At 37.8% G+C, this 27,014-nt stretch overlaps 1 protein-coding gene across 1 annotated transcript in view; it reads left to right on the top strand.

Moving 5' to 3' along the window:
- The first annotated feature begins 232 nt into the window (after positions 1-232).
- Positions 233-27,014, top strand: part of LOC580332 (leucine-rich repeats and immunoglobulin-like domains protein 3) — a 67,351-nt gene continuing 40,569 nt past the window's right edge. Inside the window, exons 1-3 of the mRNA XM_030971969.1 lie at positions 233-1,305; positions 8,204-8,513; positions 15,542-15,613. Of these exons, the coding sequence (XP_030827829.1) occupies positions 8,311-8,513; positions 15,542-15,613 (275 nt within the window). The 5' untranslated portion in view covers positions 233-1,305; positions 8,204-8,310. The remainder of the gene's footprint in view (positions 1,306-8,203; positions 8,514-15,541; positions 15,614-27,014) is intronic.

Here is a 27,014-nt window from a genome sequence, read left to right as displayed (position 1 = left end):
TTCGATCTCGTTCTGTTTGACTATCCGATCGATGAGCGGTGCTCACCTCTTGTTTTACCTGCATTCGACGTGATTCATCAAGGGCGGGGCGCCCGCAGAAAAACGTGATCTTACCTGCTTTTCGGAAGTGAATGAATGAAGACGTCTTTGCTTACCTCAAAACTCGCTACAACCCTACGAAAATAGACACGAGAAGAAGGAAACCGGAATAGAGCAAATTTCTGACTTCGTTCAAGGACGCTCATGCATCCTTATTTCATAAGAGATTTATGATTCAAAAAGATTTTGGAAGTGATTCTGAGGGGGTCGAATACTTGAGGAAGTTTTGACAGCTTATTTTCGTATGAGGGATATTCCTACTTGAAGACTGTGAATACGACATCCTCCAAATCGGAAGGACATCGCTCTTGATAAGGAAGACTCAGCTTTGTTTGACCCGCTTTAAGGGTATCCAGGTGTGCTCTTCAGCCAGCCTAGAGGGTCTATTCACAAAGGTGTCAGCGAGCATTATCCCCCTTTTGTTTCGTGAAGGGGGTTCTCCTTCTCCACAAACACAAAAGCAATTGGAACGTTTAAACACCGCGTGAAAGGGAACAAAGGTGCACCCCGACACATAAACAGGGGTTATGATGTTTTCAATAAAGGTACAGGTATTGGAGAAATGAATGGGCAGTAGTTTCATATCTTGATGGTGTATTGTAGGGGGCACACATGCACGTCGTGTCTGACATCTCTCTGTAAAGGAATGAATGACTGCTCGCTGCGGTGTCTTGTCTCGCTTGATGGAACGTTGGATTCGACGAGGAAGAAAAAAAGAGAGAGACTTGCTTGAAGGAGATATCCCACCTCCATCACTCATCCTCTATATATTCGCGGCTTCTTGGTTTTCTGGTTAAACTTTTCTGCTCTAGATGCGCAATCCACGATCGATGTCCCCGCTATTCATTCTCTACAATCATACATTCTACGTTCTCTTCGAACTTGATGTGGAAATTACCAGAGTGGAAAGCTTAGGGATTATTTTCAGATGAAATATTTGGGAATGCAGATAGGTTCTTTAGGCATTGAAGCGGAGTGGTGTGATGTTTCGTCTCATTTTTGAATGCATCATCTCTCATTCTCTCTGTGTTAACGCGGCTGACAACAGACTTACAGCTGTGACCGAGTTATGAAAACTGGATTTTATATTCGTGTATATACAAGCTTCGGAGCCAAACTTTTTAACTGACTCACCGGGGGATTTTATCTGTCATTTTAGTGTATGACTTTAACCGATAAATCGCGCCACAAGGCTGATCTTCCCAGGTGAGTTAATGAGCCATGGAGACTGTCACTTCTTTTTGAGTAGCCTATTGTCGTAGATATGACATGATGAGTTATAATTTAGTTTGTAACGTGGATTAAGGTGACTAGACCACATCACTTCATGCCTTCATTGTTCATAGAGACGAGATAAAAAATAATGTACATTGGCATTCGAGATCTGCACTAAAAATGCGGTGTAACCTGTCATTTCAGTTTTAGTGTGATTGTGGCGGGGGTGGAATAATGTACATGCAATAATCATCAAACTGTAACGTGATTGTCAGCTGTCTCCTCTGAAAAGGAGAGGTGTGCTTATTGTTTTGAACCTTATCAAATAATGAATTTATACTCCTAATTTATTCTCATTCGTAGAAAAAAAATTAACTTCATGTACTTGTGTAATTATTATCAAAGTGGTATTGTCAACATTGCACATAAACTATATTTTCACTTGCACAAGAACTCCATTGCATAAGCATTAGATAATAATGTGACATTATACCACGTTGAATTATTTATTTCAAATACATGGTTTTAAACTGAAAGGCCTATATTTCTGAAAATCATTTCGAAATGTGTAGGCCCCTACTCGGGTAAGTGAATAAGACAGTGAATAAATTAACAATAAACAAAATACAGCAATGGGCAGCGCCTTATACCAGTTTCATTGATCATGATTTGAATTGATATGGTAAAGCATTGTTAGGCGTTAACTCTACATTTTGGGGTTCAACCCATGATACATAGCAAAAAGCCTAGAAGCTGGAGGTAATTACGGTCACCACAATGACGGCCTTACAGTGGAACCATACAATGCGTTGAAAACTAAAAAAAAGTTAAGAAAACATGACCGAATTTCTGATGAAAGGAACATGAAGTTGGAGGGCGCAAAGGCCAGGCAACCCAAGAAAAATAGAAAAGAGGAAAGATCCACATGGTGGAGGGGACCCCTCATACATTTTGGTGGGTGATGCCCGTGGGTTATTGGTCGATGATAACGTTAAAATAATTTCATCGCCTGCAGCAGGTAGGATGGCGTGCTCGGATTGCGGGTGATCCCTGCCAGAAAGTGCGGCGTGAAAGGTGATATGAGCACCGTGGAATCGGAGAGACACATCCCCATCGAACGACAGGGATGGCGATGGATGGGCCCGAGTGGAAAAGAGAGGGGCAAAATCTAGGCTAAACATGGATCCTGGCATAAAATGTCATGCCAGATGAGCAAGGGAGAAGTTGAGAGAGTGCTGGCTAGGGGAAATACGAGGGTGTGATGAACTGAGAGAAACAAGGGGGAAATGAAAGAGAGGAACAGGAAGAAGAAAGAAGGAAAAAAGGGGACGGTTCGATACTAACATGGTGTACTCTTATGTCCATAAAGACGAGGAGTATTTTGAGAAATAAGAAATGTTCTATTAAATGGCATACGGTTATTTGAACGCAAGGTCGTGAAAGCCTCATAATCAACAGCAATTTTATTTTTAGTTCACTAGTAATTATATAATGAGGACAAAATCTAGACGTGGACAGATAATTATGAAGGCAATTGCAATTATTTTACGGGAATGTGTCACCTAACATTTTTAAATCTTCCAAATCCTGTTGCAGCCACAGACTCCGGACTTGACCACTGCTTTGACCAATGAGAAACTTATACTAATTAGTCATTGCCCCTGAAAATATCAGAAACTCTCACAAACCTTCTTAGTTTATATTATTTTGAAGGAGAAAAAAATTGACAAGATATTGGTCACCGGTTGCGTTGGTTTTGAACATAGAAAGAATAGTTTTGTGACCCCAGTTGAAAATTAATAAACGGTAACTTTAGTATGACTATATTCCATAATTTGATGTAAATTTGCAAATCCAGAGATATAGGAAACCATATCTAAATTGACGTGAACATGATTTTGAAAAAGAGCGCATATAGGTGCGCCTAATTGTATAGGAGTTGGCACAGAAATGTAAGGGATGTGAGCCTCCCACCCCCTCTCCGGATCCACCTAAGTTTAAACATCCATGTTCATAAACAAACAAATTAATGAGGATATGAAATTTGCATGAACGATGAAATTATTAATGAAGTAAAGGCCTCAACAAATCTTTAAAGACTATTCTATATAAGATAACTGCAAACTGGATAATCATCCATTGCAAAAACTACCCCGGACAATAAACTACCTCGTAAAACAAATTAGGGGCGTGGTTGTGGCAGCTTATTTTCCTGGGAGTAGCAATATTATATCACTTTGGTACTAATAATAGGCCCCGAGAACGACATTGTCATTCTGAAACAGTGACCAAAACCTTTTCAATTTCTATTCTGTGCAGTTTGATATGTCTATTATTATTATATTATTATTAGCAAAGATGTCATCAACATAGAAGATATAATTAGCCATTTTCTGTTGTTACGTAATCAATATGCCAAATACTTGAAATAATTAGGTTTTATTGTAACCTTTTTCGTCCGAAATAACACTGAAAGTCGACCAAACAGACAAACAATAGTTTTGATGTATACGGTATTGAAAGAAGAATGTTATATTTAAAAGACATCAATCTAAGAAAACATTACTTTCTGTCTTAAAATGTTGGAAAGGGAGGGGTGAGTACAAAGGTTGCACCATGAAAGCAAAATTTAGCCGCCGATGCTGTGCTCTGACACGAACTGCTTTGTATAATTCGGCATGAAACCTAATCTCAAGAAAGAAAGACATTATTGAAGGATTCACAATACAGGAAGTTTGAAAGTCCTGCAATACGATGGTAGTCATTTAAGAGGGAAATAAACATTTGAAAATGTGGAGACCAGCAAATCCAAGAGGTTATAAACCTTTGCTTTGAGCCTTTACTGCAAGAAGAAAAACAAACCTTTATACGATCGCGCGCGGAATATTGGAGTCTATTTCCTAATGAGAATACACCGCCTTGTTCGCATTATATCAAGGTTTGTGGTGCAGGTGTGTGGCAGATAGCTCCACCTTTATGCTCGAAAATAAAAGGATTCATTGAAAAACAGCTTTAGGTTTGCGAAAAACGAGAACCACAGCCTAGCTCCAAGAAGGTGATTAGCATTCAGGGCACGAACACGTGACGTGCGCAATGAATAAGGGTACCGCATTATCGGGCCGTGTGCAAAATTTCGCACCGTTACGGAAAGGTGAGAAATTCTTTATTTAAACTTTCTATTAAGCAAATCCCTCCTATTATTTAAACAATGCGGCTACAGCAAGATAAAAGAGAACGTGGTGGTTTTCACTGTTTACGTATAATGGACGAACGGCATATCGATCGCTTACAACAATTGAGTCGTTCAAAAAGCAACGAGGCGAGTAAATTGCCTGTGTTACAGGTGTTGAAGGTATATCGCCTCTTGTGTTTTTATTGCTATGCAGGTCCATAGATACTGAATACATTTCAAGAGCTAGGAAACGGTTAAATTAGTTTGATTGATTTGATAGAAAAGTATAGGTAGTGATCAGGACACAGGAAGTATTTTCTAATAAGTTCGCAACATTGAGAGGCGATTGCAAACTATTTGTTATTATTTTATAAATAAAATAGGCAATCGGGTAGAACCTCTGAAATAGAATAAGACAGATGGGGTGATTAAACAAAATTGTTAAAACTTATTAAAATTACAATTGTTGTCAAAATGTGTCAATGGACTTTCTGAATTGAGACTTCTTGAAATAATGAAAAACCTGTTCTCCACTGGCTTCTTTTTCTTTCTCGAAAATAAGTTTCTTTGCTCTTTCTCTCCTTTTCTTCCCCATAAATAAATGATTGTGCAGGCCTAATGTGCTTGTCTGATTTTATTTTATTCCCCCCCCCCCCCCCCCCCCGATTCTTAGGCATATTACTCTTGAAATTCCTCCGTTCGTCCTTATTCATATTTCCATTTCCACCACTTTGCTGATATCCTAGTATTAAAATGAAAGGATATAGCCCAATCATCGTCTAAAGTTATATTGTGTAGTGACAAGTGACACCATTGCCACGTTTATCCACTGAAGTCTGAACTCTACTTCGCACAGCGATTTACGCGAGTTCAGCGGAGGCGGTGCAATATTATTTCAAACAGCGCCATCACATTTACATTGTCAAGGAGTTTTCATTTTTTGAGGGTTTAAACACTACTTTGGTTTTATTTTGCTCGAATAATTTGAATGTGAAAATATACATGACCAGAACTCTGCAAATTTACATCGAATCGGATTCTACCAGGCCAGTTTTATTCACTAAGTCGAAGGAGGGGACGGGAAGAGCATTTGGGAATCGAGGAGTAGAATAAAGGTGTTATAGCTCTTATGTTTCAAGAGAGAGGGGCAGCATATTTTTTCCCCTTTGCGGATCCGCCTATGCCCATGACCGGGTCGAAAAAGAAAATGTTCGTTTATAGTTGTGTGTAGGAGGGGTGAAATATCATTCAACGTGATTAAACATCATGTAAGCAAAATCTTTGTGAAGAAAAACCCCACAAGCAATGCTATACAAAGCAGACTGTTCTAAAGGGGAAAACCAGACAGTATAACTGTTGACTATGGACGGACCTGTTTAATGATCTTTTGTATGAATCTCGTACAGTGAAAACAGAAACAAGCTCCACATAATGTGCCAAAATGTGCTCGCCTCTAATTGCTTAATTGACCGCGTTTCTCGTCCCTCAATCGATTCGCAGGCACACATCAATCAATCGACCAATGGGAAAAGATTAAAACGGGCAATCGGCGTGCACCTGCACACTTACCAATGCAACTCATTTGAATGATAGTGGTGAGGCTCCCCCTTTTTTGTACAGCTAGCTGGAACTTCAAACCACATTGCGTGATTAAATTCAATATCATAACCCCCCCCCCCCTTATCTCTCTCATCAGCATTTTTAGCTCAGCATCTTCCTACAGATCCATATTAATCATATTTCATCATCAGTTTAGTTATTATTTTCACATCCTGCTGTTTTTTCTTAAATATGAGCCTCTCGGATAATTTAGTTTTCTCCATTGCATCATAGGAATATTTTTTTAATGTATGCCTGCCTCTGTGTTTAACTTATTTTCTAAATTCTGTGCGACCTAAAAATTATTAAAAATCCGGTATACAGTGGCATAATAATGTGAGACTATAGGGAAATGGTTTTACAGGCTACTATCGGTCGCCAATATAGATGACAGATTACAAATTATTTTAATCTGCCGCAATTCTTTGATCCAGGGACGATGAAGCAGATCAGCAAACACTCCACATTCATTATTTCAAAACTACCCTAAATACAAAAAGGGGAGAAAATCTGTATAGCCTTACAAATTGTTATATTAAAAAAAGGCTCCTTCTACGAATTAAAACGCTTGTTAATAAAATGAAATTTTAAAACGCCATATATTTAGTATCTTTCTTCTTCAAACAACCTAGATTGTGTCGGTTCAATACAGCTTCTCCTTGATAAGCTACTTTTTCTGGTATAGTGTCATTTTAGAAATACAAATGACCTTTTATTTGTTATAGTATGAAAATGGATTTTAAAATGTATAGTCAGCCAATGCGAACTCTTGCTGAACATAAAGTTCTTTTTTTTTTCTTCATCCGTCCTTCTTCATGTTATTATTGTTATTAATATTAATATATATATATAGTTTTTATTAGCGTCATCATCGTTATCAGTATTATTATCATTATTTAATAGCATTGTTATCATAAATGTTATCATTGTGGTATTTTTTGTTGTTTTGTGATGCTGGTGGTGTTGTTACTTTTGTTGTTATTAATATCTCTGTAATGATCAATATTTATATTATTTTGCTTGCAATAGTGTCGGGGTATGTCAGTTATGACCGGCAAAGTTTATGATGAGCTCAGAAATAGGGCCTTTACTATAGTTTACTACTATACCCGACAGTAACAAATACACCCTTCATCGTGATAATGTGTAACTTTCTGTAAATTTTGTAAGCAGTCGCGAAAGTCTGAAGTTTTACCATATGTATCGTGCATGCAGGCTCATAATTTATTGATGTTCCCATAAGAACCATAGGCCTATGCAACTATAAGAAAAGTTGCATATAAATTATTGTTTTTTTTTGTAAAGGGTGTAGGCTTACTCTCTTTTAAAATACAAATGTTAACTTTACATTAACGTGCTATTCTGGCACTGCTATATTTATTGTACTAACTTTGGTTCCATATCTACATGTGGGTCCTCATTGTTTGATGGAAGAAGTAATGTTTGAAATGTTTACCATTTTGTTCCTCCGTCATAAAAAATCGTATCTGTTTTTTAAGGCAACGATCTAAAATAAGCGGTATATATAAAATAGCATAAATAAAACCAATAATATATTCCCCAGTCTGTCACATGTCCTACACCCTCAAAAAAATCCCTTCGCTGACGTGTATCATAAATAACACCAGGGAGGTGAGACTATACTGATAAAACTGAAGGATAATATTCTAGCGTTACATCTCCCTCTGTCATTTTCTCAGCTGGATAATATCTATTTTCTTGAGAGCTATGTTGAGAACAGAAATTACGGTTGTCATCACCTCCATAAACGAGCTGTAAGCTTAGCTTTTGACCCGTCACACGTGACCGTTTTCAGCCAATTGCGCTGCGTATACGAATGGCCGCATGCATAATTAATCATACACAAAACGTGGGTGGTTTACACACTCGAGTGCTTCTCACTCACAAAATACTTGAGGTAAATAATGTGCGTAGGTGATCCCGTACAACACGCACAAACAGATTGAACGAACCGACACGGGGAAAGACGATATATCTTTTAAGATTTTGTTTTCGTGTGGCCACATTATTATTGAAATGTAGGATTCACGAATGGATTTGTTGAAAGTACATTGTCTGTCATTGACAGTATGTTCTTCTTGGATTTTATTCTTACAGAGAGGACGATAACGTTGCGAAAGTGATTGTTTACCACAGCGAGAACTAATCGCTCCAGCGTCGGGCACTGGACAGGGTCAACACCCGGCTCTACGAGGGGTGCCAAAATGGCGACCTACTCCTCGCAGATATTCCGATGTTTTTACACGGTTTTGGTCGTCTACTGCCTACTTTTGGATACTGCCAAGTATGTATCAGGACAGAATGTTCTCTGCCCAGAAGAATGCTGGTGCTTGGGATCCCTGGTAGACTGCAGTAAACGACATTTGACGAGTATTCCGACCGACTTGCCGACATGGGTTACAATGCTGTGAGTATATCTTCATATCATTTCAAGCCAATTTATTCTCTCGCCGCGCTGTTTACGAGTAACCAGCCCGCTCAGTTCTGTAGGCCTGCATCATACATGGCGCATAGTCCATGACATAAACACAGCCACAGCACTGACCGGTCATTTGTCAATAGCAAGAGAATTAAAAATATTAACTAAGGAACAGATTTAATCATTTATTTATATATTTTACAATTGGAAAATGAAGAAAACAAATGAACAAGAAAACAAGTTGTGACAAAGAAGCTGGTCTAGAATCTAGAGCAGGCCTTCTCAACTAGTTTATTAGAAGTGCCAAAACAAAAATTTATTGAGGTTGAAGTGCCAACCTGTATGTTTGGTGACTGTGTTGCGAAGGAGCGAAACGACCAAGCCGATACTGAGTGGGGTCCAGGGGGCAAAGGCCCCCGAAGCTAGTGGATTTTAGGGCATTTTAACGCCTTTTTGTTCCATAAAACATCAATCATAATTTCATATTGATGTGAAATAATTAGTACAATTCCTGGCTAAAATCTACACTGGAAGTTAAATTACATGTAGTTATTTTGGTGCAATAAACACGGAAAATGTCAAAATCAAGTGAAAATCAAACAAACAAAATGGCTTGCTTACATTTTGGGCTCAACTTCGACTGCGATTTTTTGATTTTGCTGAGTTTTTTAATTTTTTAATTTATTTTTTATTGATTTTTTGGAACAGCCGCGCGCCACTCTGACTGCCGCCAGTTGAGAAGGCCTGCTTTAGAGTCTAGTAAAATAAAAAATTTAATCAAACGAGACAAGACTGTCGTGAGTTCTAATGTTAATTATTTCATAGGCCTAAAATATGTACATGAACCTGGCTAGGGTCTAGACTAATGACATTTTGCAGACAGAAAGCCTGCAGCTGTCTATGGTACATGTACTTTGACATTAAAAAAAGGAAATAAATATGTTCTTGCTAATGTTTGTTTGGCTACATTTGCAAACCTGCATATTGTGCATGCATCTGTTGCATCATAACATCAGGTCATAATTTCGGTCTCTGATTCTGTTCTGATCCTGGTCCTGATCCTCAACTTCTCAAAAGGGATATATATAGGTGACCAATAAGAACGTTATCCTTCAAGAGAGAGAGAGAGAGTGTTTGTTGCATCTAGAACATTTTGGAATTAAGTCCCCTCACATTGCAGTTATGGTGAGGGACTAGACTATGCTTAATATTTACCCCTATGGATTGCTTCCTAGACTAGTCATTTTATTTTTTCTATTTTTTTCTATTTTTTTTTTAATGTTTCAGATCGTTTTCTTTCAAATACTAAGTTCAGATGTAGATGCTATAGATTTCTTTCAGAAAACTATGGGATTTAATGTAGATTATCACAGTTCACACTAGTGTGTGTTTGTGTTGAGTAATTGTTGGGCGCTGATCAATCATGTACATTTTTGTTGGCTAAGTGGCCGACCTTTTATTTCAAATTAACATCTAGAAGAGGTAACACCAAATCAAATGTGAGTGTATGACGAGAGGACTGACCACTAGATGGCAATACCCAACTTGTATCAACCTACTAATGTGAATTAATCAACCGAATGTGAGGTAGCAAATGAAATAGCTCATATTTATGCTAGTTATCCATGTTGATTTTTTCTTCAAATTAACTTTTATCAAAATAAGAGATTTCATTGATAGATAGAAGCGCAACTCTAGCCTTGCTAGCAAGTTACTCTATACTACTGTAGTGGCTGTAGCTTAGAACCAAACTTAAGTTAAAAGCTGACCAAATAAGATAAAGGCTTATACTGTTTGGGCTTGTAAAACTGGTAATTCGAGCCATACCCTAGTTAAATTTGAGCTTGTGTGTTTTTGTATCCACCTGTAGACCCTTGTATAAATAAATTAGTACACTGCATATGAAATTGACATGAAAATTAATTAATGCTTGGAAAGATAACCTTGCTGTTTACAAACTGGAAATGATAAATTTATCCCAACATCCTCTGCTCAATAATTTTGAGACATGAGGCTTACATTGTACCTTGTATGTTGTTGCCAATATGGCAAATGCAAGATAATCAGTTTCTCTGAAAAGGAAAGTAAATTTTTAAGTGCATGTAGTGTAGGCTTTCGTAGAATGTGTAAAAAAGTTTTCGCTTTTAGTATATTAGAGAGTTGAGACTGTATTGTTATATTTGATTAATGATGTTCTATTTTTTTCTTAAATTCATGGCTGTACATGTGATGTGATGTATCACTCAAGTTTTTTAGTTAAATAACATTAACAAGTACACTCTTGGAATAAGTCAATAAGTTTGCTTGTACAGTATAAAAGCATGGAATGAGAAAAACAGGCGATCATTGAAAATTAGGAAAATTAAGATTACCCTGGGAATCACCGACCTCTCCCATTTGTTTCATTTCGCTTGAGATATGTCATTACACATGTGCTCTATTATTAAGACATACCGGTATGTTTTACACACCCTCTCATGAGAATGATTTATTTCTACATCAACAACCCCCCCAAAAATTGGAAAATATGAAATCATAGTGACACAAATCAGGAATAGATACATTGTACATGTAAATGCAATGTAAATTGGATAGAACTTTCTTACTTATCAGATTTTCCCTTAAAAAATTACGGTTTTTCCAAATTCTGCTCTTGTTAAAACTGAACATTTTATAGTTTCATCATGATGACGAAGGGTATAACATGGCAAGGATGTAATTCCAGCTTGACAGATGCAGAGTTACAGTTGTCCCTTAGAATTGTCTCTTTTGTCTTCTTTTTGTCTTTAGTTCCTACTAGGCCTAGTTCCTACTGTACCTTGTAAACTATAGCCGATCTTACTTTACTTGTATACATGTACATGTATATTGTATACTGGTATACATTTTTAATATCATTTAGATGCAGATATTATGTATTCAATGTCTAAACTTTGAAGAAAAAAAATCCTAAGTTGGAATTTCCTGAACATGGGCTGGGTACCAACAACGCAAGCCTTCTGTTTTATTTCTTAAGTTATAAACTGCATTTTTCTTCTTACAAATTTCCAGTGTTCCACTTGCCATAACATGTGCACATGTACTTGTAGCAAAGTTGTAGGTACCTGTATATTAAAGGTAAAGACCAGTTATGGTCATGCGATTGCATTGTGATAGAAACGTTGTGGAATCGATCAGAAAAGGTTGATCATCTAGCATCTAGCATCTGCAAGGTTCTGGAATCATCAAAATGATAAGAAATTTGGCCAATTCTTCATAAAGTTACAAGCACTATACACAGAAAGATGTATATGGGACTACCCTATATATCTCACAGACCATGAGAGAAACAAAGTTACCAAATATATGAATTAGTAGGCAGTTTCCCGGCAAATTTTTTATCATGTATTAGTCAAAACATATTCTTTCACATGATTGGTAATGAGAGCTTCCATTTCATTTTTTGAAATTGGGGCGTTTCCAATACTGGTCTTTACCTTTACGGTATACAGTATGTACAATTGTACATACACATGTATATCTGATTCTAGCTTTTAATGATTGACAGAAAGTACAAGCAACCCTGGCATGGTCCTTGCAATCCTCGAGTGGATCATTTGTCAGACAGTGAATGACACTGGTCCTGACATTCATACTAATTGTCAGATTGGGCCTAGCGTAAATTCCTACTCCAGTGAGCTAGCTGCATTGCAGAAATTAGTGTTCACACAGGAGTTAGACCAGGAATGGTCCTTTACAAAATAATGATTAATCATCTCTTTTAAAGAGAAATTGTAATCCTGATTTGCTGTGAAGTACACATACATGTACATGCAGTAGCTTTTCTAAAACAGTACAAGCTATACCAGTAAAGGCATGTGCAAATAGATGTGCACATGACATGTAGGCCTACATGTTTCTTTAGACAGTTTCCATTTGGTTTAGAAGAAAAGAGTTTCTTGTACAGGTTTGCAATTGAGACTTTATTTATGGTCAACTACAATACAATAACACTAAGTTAGAGGATAATGTTCAGAATTCAGATGATAAATATATCGAAAAAACATTTGAATGAAAGTTTTAGAAAATAATAATTTTTGTGAACATCAACATTCTCCAAGTATGCCTACAATAAATCTAATAATTTAAATTCTTGGTTTTTCACCATGTAAATTGATCATTGTCTTGTGATAAAGTTAATTTATCTTTGCTGAACATTGTACACCCTCCTGCCATTGACTGACAGCCATGAAGTGTGGAGGGCTTTTCTAACTCTTTGTGCTTGAAAGCTTGCTTTGCTCTGCAAACACAACCCTCCATGCCATGCTGTACAATGAATGCAAACAACTTTTCACAGCGAACATGTACATGTATTCAAGGGGGTGGGGGTATGTCATACCAAGTACAGTGTGGTGTAAATTATGGCATAATATGCATGAGGTATGTTGTTGTGTGATATTTTTTAATTGTAGACTTGGACTTTGGAAATCCTTGTCTGGTTATTTATGGACCCAACTAAGCTGGACTTTGTCTTCTTGAATACTTTGGTTTTTGAAGATTGCATATCTTGATTTATCATCAATGAAAACATGTAGAATTTTGTGATTCTTATATTTTGAAAAGTCCCTTTATTTAATGGAAAATCATAACAGCAAGGGCATGATTTTAATAACTTTATTTAATGATAATTTGTGTTTAAAGTAACAGATAATTAAAATTGTAAATCCACATGTAGGCTGCTGTACAGTGTGCATGTGATTGTGATATATTGCTATAAACTTCCAATCTGTGACAAAATGTCTACAGAAACGGTTTCCGCGTAAGGGTATTTTTTCCGCAAGTAATCCTCTACATTTTTGCAGGTGTAAGAAGTCTAATTTGTGGAGCCTTTCTTTGTTGCGCCATGTTTGTGCCTAGTGAGCGGGTATACATTCGCCATGACCTTTATAATGGGCAGCAGATTTTCCTGCAGCAAGGCGTGACCAAATAGTTAAGACAGGAATGTTGCCCTGAGCCAGAGTGCAGCTCAAATTTGGGGAAATCTTTGTCCCCACAGATTATGAAAACATGGGTGCTTTTTCTCTCCCTCAAATTTAGCCCGGGCTATTGTTGTTGGTCTACCCCAAGAAAGTGCCCGAATCCACTTTGGCTGGGTTTAATATTCGTATCTCAACACCTCCCAAAGCTGTCTTGCTGGATCACATAAATGGAACAGTGATGACAAATTAAGGCCCTCTCTTTCTACAGTTATGTGGTTCTGTTTGCCGTTTCGTTTCTTTAACTCATTGCCGTTATATCTCAATTTTTCCACAATGATCAAAATTTCAATTTTATTTGTCTCATGATCTGAAATCATTTATGTCAAAAATTCTTCTTGGAGCAATATAAGGTGCTTGAGACAAAAAGACATTACATGTACTGCCTACATACACATGTACATGTACATTTATTTGTGTACAAACACATTTTAGGCCATTTACATGTACATGTACATGTCATGTATAGAGTTTGATGTATACAAGGCCTTGTGTACATCAAACATACATCCACAGCTACTCAGTTCTGTAGGCCTACAAAATGCAAGTCCTCTTGTTATTAAAGGCTGCATCCTTGATTTATAAGTAATACTGAATTAGCCATCCTGTGTTCAGGTGTTGTTTGTAAGCATTGATTTGCACTTTGTCATCTAGATTAATTCTCTCCTTCCTAGAGACAGTTGAGTCAGGTACATGTACAATGTATAAGCCAATCTTATTTCCCCTGTCCCCTTACATGTTGTGGTTGACCAGAAGGTGTTTGACTGATTGATCATTCTGGTTTTAGGATAGCTAGTATACATTTTCAGACCCTCGCAAACAAAATACACTAAGTGTTTGTGTTTGCAATTTTGCATTCCAGCAAGAATCGGTATACCTATTATAAATACAAGTTTATGTTTATGTTATGTTTTTTTGTGTCCCTGTCAAGGAGCATTATTTGGGGGAATCCTCAGTAGAAGAAATGCTGTAGGTTTATAAATACTGTGAATGGAAAACAAGGTCTAGTGATCATAGACTATGAAAGGGGCTTAACTTTAAGCATATCCCATAATGGCCAGTGCAGTCCATATGAATAGACCTTTTTAGATTGGACAATCATTGATGCACCACTAACAGCTTACCCTGTCATTGACTGTGGTTATTCATTTGATTAATAATAGACCTGTGCACACCTGTACAGTGCCTGCATCATACATGTACATGCACATTGACCCATGCAGTATATACACGCTGAATTTCCTTTTCTTTGTATTCCCCCATTGTTCCATTAAAGTAAATCCTATTGTCATTTAGGGTAACAGGAAATGGGAGTTAGCATTATGTCTTTTGTGCTACCTCCTGATTTCCAGACCAAGATTAATTTCTTTTATGGGGAAATAAAAAGTTACTGGTAAAGTGTAAAGTGGATGTAAAAAGCTATTTACCTATATATATCTACATACAATATTGTAGTAGTACATATTTACTGGAAATGGATATTTCACTTGAGCACCGTGTTTATGTTTACAATTTCTTTTATGGGGAAATAAAAAGTTACTGGTAGAATGTAAAGTGGATGTAAAAACCTACTAACCTACATGTACATGTATATAATCTACACAATTCTACATACATTTGTAGTAGTACATATTTTCTGGGAATGGATAATTTAATTGAGCACCATGTTTAATTGTTTATGTTTACAATTTTGTTTGTTATATTCTGTAAATTACATGCTCTTATCATTATGAGGGTACCACACCATGATGTCCCCTTTGTAGCCAAACTGCCAAGCAGCCAAATAATTTGTTTATGTCTAAGAACTCAAGAAGTGATGCATTTACATGTGATTGAAGAATGCATCAAAGCATTTACACAGTGTTCTAGTAATTATTGAATACTAATGACATGAAGGCAGGCCTACAGTTTGTTTTGTGTTGTTAAATTTAATATCATAGATTTTTACTTCTTACTCAAAGTAATGTGTAATTATTATTTCCTGGCTTTTATTTACTACAGGGAATTGCAATCGAACCGCATCGCCAGCATCCCAGATGGAACTTTTGACAGGTTATCACAGTTAGAAGACTTGTAAGTAAAACAATTATACTCTTGACCTAGCCCTTACTTATAGTATATTAACTCTACTATGCATTTACATGTAGGTATAATACTGCTCACAATGAATGAAATCTATGTTTTTTGTGTATGGTACTGGTAGGCCCTCTAAAACATTACCACCGATAAAACAGAAGTTAACTGAGGATACTGTGCTCTGTACTAGAGGAGTTACAGATTGTGTGTTCCAATCCAATTAACAGTTTTTAAAAGCATTGAGAAAAAAAGAACCAGCCCATTTTGATCGCTGCGTATTGATTGCCAAAGCGGTCTGACAGGGGTGTTTCACTCTTTCATATTGACGTATGTTAAATGGCATGTCATTTCCTGGTCAAAAACCTTGATTGTAGGCTAATTGTGAGATGACAGAGTGGGAAAGATGGAGGTAAATTATGTTTGGAATCAAATACAGTTATTTGGGATAGGGTCCTGAATTATGACAAAAAAGCAACATCAAATTCAGTGCACTTCAGAAAGTTGTTTGATTATTTTAGGATGTTTGTATTTTGTGAGAATATATCTTGAACAGAATTGGAGGTGTTGGATTCTGTTGTAATCAAGTACAATTATTTGGGATGGGGCCCTGAATTAAAGCAATTTCAAATACAGTGCACTCCAGTCCAGACAGTCGTATGATTATTTTAGGATGTTTGTATTTTGTGAGAATATATCTTGAACAGAATTGGAGGTGTTAGATTCTGTTGTAAATCATCACATGGCCATTTGTTCTTTCCTGTGTACATGAATTTCATAATCAGTTGTATTTGTTTTCAAGAATAGATTCATGTAAGACCCAATAGTTGTTTGTTTTGCATGGGACTGGACATGTGAGTAGATTGACTCATCAAAGAGCTCTGTGCCTATCCCATTGGTGTCATTTTGATTACTTGAAGAAGCGGTTGCATAGCGACAAATCTTTCCGTCTGGCCATCTTGGACAGGAATTTCTAAACGTGAAAAATATGTAACATGCTCTATTCGTTCGGGAAGCCATCACTTCCAAATCATTTATCTTCAAACTCAAAGAAGAATTTTACTTCTTACAGGTTGGAAGACTAAAGCAAAGGTTTAATACTGTTAGTCTGGAACTCTTTAACATGTACATGTACAGTCCTCCCATGTGATACTATTACCCAAACATAAACATTGATATCTTTGTATTTACGAAAACAAGGTTTGGTTTTAACTTTTGCAGTTTCATCACAGCAAATGAATACTATATAAGTATTTATGAATAAATAACAAATGCACAAATTTTCATCAACTGAGAAGGGGGTGGGGGTATTTTTATAAAGTAAACAGGATATATTCAGACATAAATCTGATTGTATTTGAAAGTACCCAAATATTAAATCGCAAATCTCTGTTCTTTATAAATGCATTTTTTGTTCATGCATCTGCATTCAAGTAAATGGTCAGAAATATTGTTGCAATCGAGAAATTATTTCAACAACCTTATGAAACAAGTCAAACTTAAACAAAAAAATACAACACTGTCATTTTTGTCAAGTATAGAAAATGAACCTCATGAGCCTTGTCTTGAGCATTGCTTTGTTTTTACACACTTGAGAGATCGATGAAAGTAATATTTTTATCTGCATATCACAAGGCACTGCAAGGGTCAGGTGCAAAGCTCAAGTTTCAATCAATGCATTATTGACTGTAAGACGGCATAGTTGTAGGTGCAAGGAGATGTAGGGGTTTCGCATGTAGGCCTACATGTTCATATACATGTTTGTGTGGGCAATGGGTCTCGTAACCACACATAATGTATGAGGCAGTGTACAAGAATATTATGATCATTCTCTAAGAGCTGAAGTCCATGTGCTTGACAAGTTTTGAAGATATTTCCTGAATATTTAATAGTTAGTCACAAAGTCAGTGTTCATTAACATAGATTGGACATTGTGTGCAGATCTACTGTATATAATATCCACATGCACATGTACAGTGTACATCTTTGTACAAAATTGTATATACACAGAGACTAGTCCATTTACAAACAGTATTTTTCATTTTATTATCATACATGAAGTTGAAAATCATCAATCGTTTGATATATTCAAATTATTGTAAATGTTGTTTACAAAGTACAGCTACACTGTACAGTATGCTCATGCTGGCACTATTTATAGACCTGTTTATAGTAGTACACATGTGCAGTGGCTTGTTTATTAGTTTTTAGATCATTTTTTGTTTGAAAGCTATGAAGTGCTTCCGACAGAATTATTCAGTCGATTGGTGGTTTAATGATCCATTATAGATGTGTGAGAACGGATACAGCTAGCCAGCCTCATCATCCAAAATGGACTGCCCACATATTAGAAAGAAAAAAAAGATAAGAGAAGAAAACAACTTGGGGAAGAGAAATTTGTGCGATGGAAAAGCTAGGGGAAGCTGGCTTCTCTTTTCACTGTCTTAGCAGAAAGGCTTTTATCAGTGAAAATTGATAGCTTTGCCCCGACAAATGTGGCAAGATTGAATTGATTATGCATCGGAGAGAACGAGAGCATTTATGCAGTGCATGCAGAGAGCTCCTGTGTGCATACATGTGCGGGTCGTAGGTGGGATGTAGGGGTGCATATTTCTTTGGTGATGAATAATGTAATTTATGACTTTGGCATGCTGGGTGCATAAATGATTACTTCTCCTCAAGGGAGAAAAACAAAAAAATATGTGTGATAATTGATCTTGAACAAGTGCATGAATATGAAGAACTGCATGATTCATGTGAATTCTGTTCAGATTGAGATAAGATGTATTGTTCCTTGTCAATCTTTTTCATGCTTCTTTATAGCAGAACTTTGATATATTATAGAGTGATTAATTGATTATGGGTTATGAAAGTTACACATTAGCTTGAAGTTGAACTGGAATATTTATCTTATTCTAATCCAATCTGCTTTCACATGGCAACATGAAGATTTCCCTACCCACTATGTACATGTATGAACACCCAGTGTTCTTGCTGTCTTGATAGACATTTTTAATACATGGCCCTAGCGCACCTTGACAAAGCCTGCCTCTAAGGGCGCACAGAAAAAAATGGGGACAGTGTGTTTCTCCATTCTGCATTTTTCACAGCTGAGATGTGCTAAATAGGCTTACACCCCGCTGAGTACAGCCTTGCTTTGCCAAAAGCTTCATGCATAAATTGGTGTGCTGAGGCATGGTCACGTTCACAGGCAGCCAAGCCAGCCAGCCAGCAAGCTAGTGCAGGTTCTGTAGCTTGATGCCATCTCAATGCTCTCTGTCTGTCTTCCACTCTCTCTCTCGGATCCGTCTCCTCCTCCCAAGTGCCTAAGTGCTGTGCAATCCGTGCATCTCATTGGTATTAACCTGCTGTTAGGACGCCTGATAACTTGCGTGTTCCACGATTACCTGTCTGGTATAAATGGGCAAAACGCAACAAGATACTGTACTGATGGGAGCAGAATAGATTCCAAATGAAAAAGCTAACAATGTTGTACCATCTCAATCATTTAAAGTCCTAGGCAACACTACTTTGTGATAAATTTAATATTTATAATTACATTTTATAATGATTCCTGAGAGTTTCAGTCAGCAAGGTCGAAATTAAGGGTTTGATTAGGTTATCAATTTAATAGTAAAGTGTTTTTTTTCTTTATTATGTCTTTTCTATTATGTTAGAAATTGCCTTTATGTGATCCTCACGGCTCTCCAAACTGCAGCCAGATAATTTTTTACCGAGTTCCGCTTCTGGCTTTTGTTGGGCCATTGAGCACAGAAATAACTTATGGCTGTGAAGAAGGAGGTATTTTTCAGTTTTGTCCCATTGATAGCCACAATACAATCTGTTTTGGCCCATTGAAATCCCTGCATTGTGGTGTAAGTGTACACAAATTTCACACTCCGATAACTGCGCTAACATCAACATCGTGACCTTCCTGCGGATGTTCTTTTCTCAGTTAAAATCTCGTCTTTTTTTTCCAGTGATGATCAGGGATATTTTTATTGGCAGTTTTATCGTTCGCCTGTGTATTGGCAAAGTGAATTATGGCCCTGATCTTTTGTAGTCCAGTTGAATAAGAGAATAATGGTTTTTATTTTCATTTCATGCCTCAAGAAATTATTGGGAGTAGGCTGCTAATTCCACTACATTGTTCCCTTTTGCAGTGTACATTGTACATGTATACATGTATACATCCATGATTTGTCTTCAATTTCTGCATCTATTGAACTTTGTCAATGCACCCATATTTAGTACATATATTATATGTACTAAATATGGGTGCATTGACAAAGTTCAATAGATGCAGAAATTGAAGACAAATCATGGATGTAAAATACATAATTGATAATGCATCTGATGACACTTAACATCACATAAGTCAGTTTGGAATAGGGATATTAGTGTCAGAAATGAAAATTTCATGTACTGTACATGAACACTTGGTACTGTATGTTCAGGAATCGGGATGATGTAGTTGATTGCAAAATGATTAAATTTACTCTCTTTTTTTTTTTACTGTTATGGAATTCAAAACATACATGTTCGATATGTGAGCAAAACATTAGATGATTTTATTTTGCAGTGGGATATACATAACATAGTTAATTAGAGTTTTTTTATCCCCAAAACTAATAGAATTAACTAATTACCCCCCAAAATAGAATGTGAATATGGTCCTCTATTTTAGGATTTGAAAAATCTCCTTTTCCTCTGTAAGGCTGCCCTTATGGGGCTGTAGGTTCATCCTAGAAATCAAATCATCTGAAATTTCATCTACATGTTGTTTGCTGCCACCGGGCGCAGGCAAACAGAGTCGGGGCGAGCACAAACTTTGAAATTGGTTGAAGATCACGCTTCTTTATGTGTTGTCATGGGTTCTTGTTCGTTTGCTAGCTTTCGCAGGCCTCTGTTATATGAGGTGCTGTGTTATATGCCAAAACTCGTGTAGGAGATAAAATCCCTGTTCAAAGAGATATGCTTGTTTTAGAGGAGATGTGGCAAATTTTTACAGGGGTTGCAAGATAGGAAAGAGAAAAGAGTAAAAGGGCGAGCAGAATTCTAGCAGAGAGGAGGGATCTGATGCAGTAGAGTTTCTTTACTGTACATGTAAAGTAACATTTGTTATTCTCTATTGGCAAGCAAACTGAAAGTGTTTGAAGTGCAGTCCACCCCCCCCCCCCTTTATTCTTTCCCCCTTCTCCTTTTCTATTTCCTTCTAATATGTAAAAGCTTTGGCTGGTTGTGTACACAAGCGACTGGGGAGCAGTTGCTTTTAATGAATGGCAAATGAGTGAGCGCTGTCACTTTGTCCATTGTGGCATAGCACTGCCATAATTAAAGCAGGGCTTTGAACAGCGCAAGATGACAAATAAGGAGAATGAATAGGCCTTTTGACAGAGTATGCCTGAAGAGACAGTGGTTTATTACTTAGTCTAAATTGAAGGTATTTTACCAATTATTCTCCTCCTCTTGCAAGATAACCGTGCAGGGCTTACATGTACAATGTACATTCAGGCTACATCTTACCTTGCTGGTGTAGGGCCAATTGTACACACAGTGTAGACTCAACAGTCTACATGTTTTCCCTGAATGTATTTTAAAAGAGAATAATAATTAAAGTAGAACGAAAGCTATGTTGTCTGTAAAATCAAAAAACAGTTTTTAGGCCTATTTGAACACTGTATTGGTACTTCACGTATTGCATAAGGCAGTTGTTTCTGATTTTCTATGGTTTTTGTTGGTGTGTGTGTATGTGTGTAGGCTTGTTTGACAACAGAACAGTTGTCCACCTTATCTGATCACTGTCTCACTGAATTAATCACTGTCGAGCCCCTTGAACAGAAACAAGAGTAAAACTGTAGTCCCATGCAGACCCTTTGTATTTGTGTGGGCATAGCAACACCCAAGAAGGGTCTCTATTGTTTTGGTGATGGACATTACCTCTACATTCATCTACATGTATAGGCCTTTGTATGCTTGCTTTTGAGAACAAGACATACAAATGAGTCAAGATTATCACCTCTCTGTATGTCAAGATGTGAAAAATACAGTAATCATTACTAAAAATCTGGGGACTGGTGGGATAGTTCATGACAATTTGTCTTCATTTTTTGTGTTTTTCTTTTATAATTTTCCTCTTGTATAAATGTAAAATTAGTAGTTCCAAGGTGTCAGTCACCCAGGTAATTACGTGACAGGTCTTTTTGGTTGGAAAGGGATCAAGGAGGGAAAACAACCCTAATTGAATTAAGAAGGGCGGAGTTACAGGATAATCCCATGAAAAACTGACGCTTAAACAAATTATGAGATGAGCAAGATGTGAGAACGGGAAACGGAACTCCAGTTAACAAGTTTTCTCTCACCCCTCCAGCCTCCCCCCCCCCCTCTCTCTCACTCTGTTCATACGTTGGAATTATTTTCAAAAACGTGATAAGATTAGGAATCTTTTATTAAAAACTTTTATAGCTATAATTACATTCCCCCTTTTTTCATAATAAAAAATGTAACACAAATTGAGAAGTACTTTGTTCAGATCAATGTGTGGTTACTGGTTTCTTGGAAATCATTCAAATTGAAAAGTGATTTGCTTCTGAATTTACAATCATTGCATTTCTGATTACTAGTTTGCGGTTCTCGATGTGCTTGGACATGGAAATGAACTTCATTTCCACACCACATACTGTACCCTTCTGAGTTCACTAGTCACCAGCACTCTTATGCTGTTGACTCAGGCATACACTTCTCTTAATGCGTGAAAATTGTTTCTCATGCTGCAATTTGCTGGGATAAATTGTCGGTATGCTGTACTTCAAACGCTCTCCTTATTTTCTTCATACCTGACTTATCATTGCTTTTATTCCTCTACCCTTCCGAGGGTGTTGTTGACCGCTGCATTATGAACCTTCATTTTGGAGGTAATAAACGAAGCAGCGGTGCGTCTTGCACCCCTCCAATTGAGTTTTGATCTCTAGATGGTGGACTTTGATGTGAAAGATGAAAAAGTTGGCAGCGTTCTCAGTGGGAAAGAGGTGTTTAGTTTCATGGTTGGTATGTGGAGTCCCACAGGGTCCATTCACACCTAGGGTCTGAAGAGGAGCAAACCCGCACTGCGATTGAGCCAAGATGCTGCTCCTTAAACCTCTCCCATAACAGAAATCAAAAGAAATTTGTAGATGCTGCGTAATTTAATTTTGTTGTTTACTTGATGCAGCTCTGGGTTATATCTGCTTGTGAAATTTGCATATGGCTATGAAAGAAAATTGGATAAGACAGCACTTTATCTCCCCCCCCCCCCCACCACCAACCGGACAAACAAATTAATTAATAAATGGAAAAAAGAACACTTAATAATTAGGTACCATGCTTAATTAATACATCCTCAAAGAGAGCATTTTGGGGGGTCACTGTATAGTGATGAGTTATAAATTTTCACGTAATGTTTCATCCGTGAAATCAAAAGATGTTCATCATCAGAAGAATGATTGGTTACTATAAAAGATGACAGAGAAGGTCCTACAGATCACGTCATAATGGCATCAATTTCAGCAAGTGCGCAGTGAGATTTAGACGACATGGAACTGGCATTTTGTTTGTTTTGACAGTGAAATCATCAGCTAAGGGAGGCTTTAGTGTACAGATCTGGCAAGGCTCATAATTCCTGAAGATGCTGTGCACACCGCAGAAAAATATGGTTTGATTTTTGTTGTGAGGGGTACACACTGTCACTGGGTAATCCCAGCTATGTGCTGAATAATGCACCGAGGGCTGAGACAGCATCTCTGCATTCATGTTCTCCAACTACCACTATGTTTGGCCAACACTTCTCCATCACTCAGCAGCCGTCCCGCCGCTTCCTTCGTGCCAACATCTCAACCCTAATTCAAGTTGCTTATTTACTGCACCTGTGACGGACCCTTCCAAAACTTGTCAGCGGCGACACCTTTTGTGTTTGTACTTTGTGGCAAGGCATTTAGAAAACTGCTTGAGAGAAGTGAAGAAGTACAAGGGAGGGGAGAGCAAAGTGGAGTTATGCTTCTAAACAATATCTAATCCGTCAATTTCTTCCACTGTTTTTCTGATGCAGGGCTATTAGTTTCTGTGTTTTGGGGGGAATTTGGTGGGGTTGGATCGGGCCACACAGCATGGCGGGGGTTGCATAAACACCATGCAGTAATCCAGCTCTGGTTAATGTGATTTTGGCAAGTGTCGAGGAAGAGAGGGCTCTGCACACAACTGTCTTCAAATTCAATTTGTTGAATGCCAGGAAAGTGATTATGAGGGACCCACGCTATCCCGCATGAAATTGACAACAATTCTCCCTCCCCGCAGTGCAAAATGTGGCTCTTTCTCTTGTCGTACCATCATATTTTCCAATTGTCTGTCAGACCAAAAATTGCACATTCCACATGTTAATGGTTGACAACAAGATACCGAATTACACTGAAAATTCAATGGCGCATGTTTTTGCATTTTAAATGGTTTATTGGGCTTCCTTTTGATTATATTTTAGTGATATAATCAGTCATCAGATAACCTGCACTTTGAAGCCGAATTTCCATTACACCCCCCCCCCCCTCTTTCTCTCTCTCTTTGCTCATCCACAGCACTGACTGCCTTTATATCCATGTAATCTGCCCATAGAATCTAATCACAAGATTTATTCCTCTCTTTTTACTATATTTTCTCTTGGTCTGAAGACTAGTGCAAAGCCACATTGTGTGAAGCCAGTTTATTTCACATTCTCCCTGAGGGGAACTCCTTTGTGTCGTTTGATCGTCTTTCGCACCCCTCAGCAGGGCCCGCCTTTGTTGGGCCATGCTCCATGAAAGGAGCGCTTTAGAGACGAGCCACAATAGGTGTTGTGAAAGAGTGCTCCTCTATTGTCAGCAAGCACTCGACTCTGATGGAATGTGATGGGATCGAGGGAAAAGACCGAATTGCGAGAGAAGAGAGGAACGGGGAGAGAGAGGCGCGAGTGAGTGTGCCGTACCAGGAATGGGTGGTGTTAGTGGTGGGTGCTTAGAGTAATGAGGCATTTTCAATAGATTTGGGGGCTGTGAGACGTGAAAAGAAAGGTTGGTTGGGAGAGGAGAAAAAGAAATCAATTGTGCTGTAGATTAGGAAGGGACAATGGACAGGCCCACTTAGAACAGGGGACACAGCTGTGTGTCATGGTCCGAGGATAGTCGGGAAACAGCACGGGTGCATGAAAATACCAGCTCACTCTATCCTAATCACTTGAAGACTAAATTGAGCTGTCAGTAATTAGAAGAAATCATTGCGATGGGGCATCAGTGATAATCCTATTTCTCTTTTTTTTTACTTCTTCATTTTGACCTATGTTCTGACCTTTTATTTAGACTAGTACAGTACATGTAGATGCATTTCCATACCATCCAAATTGTGTTAATGGAATTAACTTGATGTAGATTGCAGCTGCCCTTGTATCGCTAAAAATAAAATTTGTGCTTTCTGTTAATATTATGTTTAATATTTGTGGCATTTCCATTCAATGTTATCAAGGTAGAATATAAAATCTGTCTTTTTGTCACTTTGGTAAAATTGTAATGAGATAACAGAAAATTTATGAAATTTTGAAAAAAATTTCAAAGAAAGGAAATACTAGTGCTGGGTACTGTTGTCTGTAAATATCATCCAAGGTGATAGAATTCATTATCACCCTCATAATGGTATACATGTAGATTAAAGCAGAGTGAAAGTGTGCATCTTTCTTTTTCATATTATAGGCATTCATTTATTTTCATGCAATACAGTGAAAGAGTAAGGAGCACTTGGCAGATATATACGTAAAGTGCGTCACATAGCAAAGACATCCCATTATGTCTGCGTTGTTCATCCTATATGCACTAAGCAAGAAGAGAGAAGGAGAAAGAGGGAAGAAGAGAGAGAAAAATCTATAATATCTGTTTTCTTCCTCAGGCATTTTGAAATCTGGGTATGCAGCTTGGCTCGGCAAATTATGCCTTGTATTGAACAGCATCAGACTAGGCCTATACGGGGGCATTCGATATGCACCAATCCAGTTAGTGGACTAATGCTTATTAAAGTTCACGCCATGCAGCAGAGCGCTTTATTTTTCTTCTTCTCTTCATTTCCCGAGGTGCATTTCGCACCTGTCCCTTTGCCTCTTATTAATCTTCCTCCCGTGCTCAGCAAGAAGTAAGATGGCGAGGGCGAGGGGGGGGGGGGGGTTGGGGAAGGAAGGAGAGAGAAACGGACACAGGTATTACACTACGTCAGTCAGCAAGCGAAAGTGGACTAAAGCTGGCCGGGAGGTGAATGCGAAATGTGATCCCCGCGGAATTATACTCGGTTCTGTTTCCGATTGGTACCTCAGATTTTGCCCAACACCTACATGTATGTTCCTTCCTTCTTTCTTTTGTCTATCCCCACTGTAGGCCCTTATGTCCCAGATTTTAATGTAGGTTTGAAGATCTGTATTATTAGCTATGATCGTAATCAACAAAAAGTCAAGAAGTTTTTTTTTTGTTTTCAATAATTCTACTGGGCATGTGAAGTCAATTAAACAGAAATCTTACACACTTTTACAGCAAAACTTTTTCAAATAACTCGCGATATATTGCTGATCGTGGTTTTTTGTGTGACAAATTAAGATGTGCGGTGGTTTTTCAAAACTAAGGTATATGCTTTAGACATCTTTTTCCTAAACATACAGTATATTCTTCACACAAACAAATAAGCCTAGGCTAGAGGTACTGTGAGGCTTGGTTGCCCTTACACCTCTTTCATTTTATACATAGGTTATCTATCATTCATATTTGGTTGTAGATAGGGCAAGGTTATGAGGGTGGGGTAGATCGTCCCCGTCTTCTTCTCTATCAGGGTATGCGATAACCAGGTTCTGTCTGGGGTTGGATTACCAACTCCATACAGGCAGGGATTATCGGAGCGTGTTTTTAGAAAGGGGGGTGATGATGTAAATGCTGCTCTGGGTCTATGGTTCCAGTTTGGAAGTGCAAAGCGCAGATTAAGGTTGCCGGGATTAGGGTGGATTCCGCCCGACCCTGAACTAGGGGGAAAGAAAAATAAGGCATGGGTTCGCTCCGCTAACAGGATTCCCACAAGGAGGGAGTGTGTAGGAGCGGAACAGGCATTATTGGATGGGGGTTTGTATGGGTACTCGCTCTGGAGCTGGGCTGACATACCACCCATGCTATCCAGTAATCCTCATGTAGCATAATCACTACATTATGTGATAGTCATGCAAAAGATGAATGCCAGAGATTTGCTAAAAGGTTCAGGCTTTCCAGTTGGACTCATTTCCTTGTTCTGTTATCTTAAATACTGTACATCATGTACATCCCAGAATATGTCATTTAAAAAAAAAGTCTCTCTTTGTAGTTTGTAGTACTTTTTTTAA

This window comes from Strongylocentrotus purpuratus, unplaced genomic scaffold (genome assembly GCF_000002235.5).
Source record: "Strongylocentrotus purpuratus isolate Spur 01 unplaced genomic scaffold, Spur_5.0 spur5_scaffold_6, whole genome shotgun sequence".
In the NCBI taxonomy this organism is placed as follows: domain Eukaryota; kingdom Metazoa; phylum Echinodermata; class Echinoidea; order Camarodonta; family Strongylocentrotidae; genus Strongylocentrotus; species Strongylocentrotus purpuratus.
This window is presented reverse-complemented; position numbering and strand designations above follow the sequence as displayed.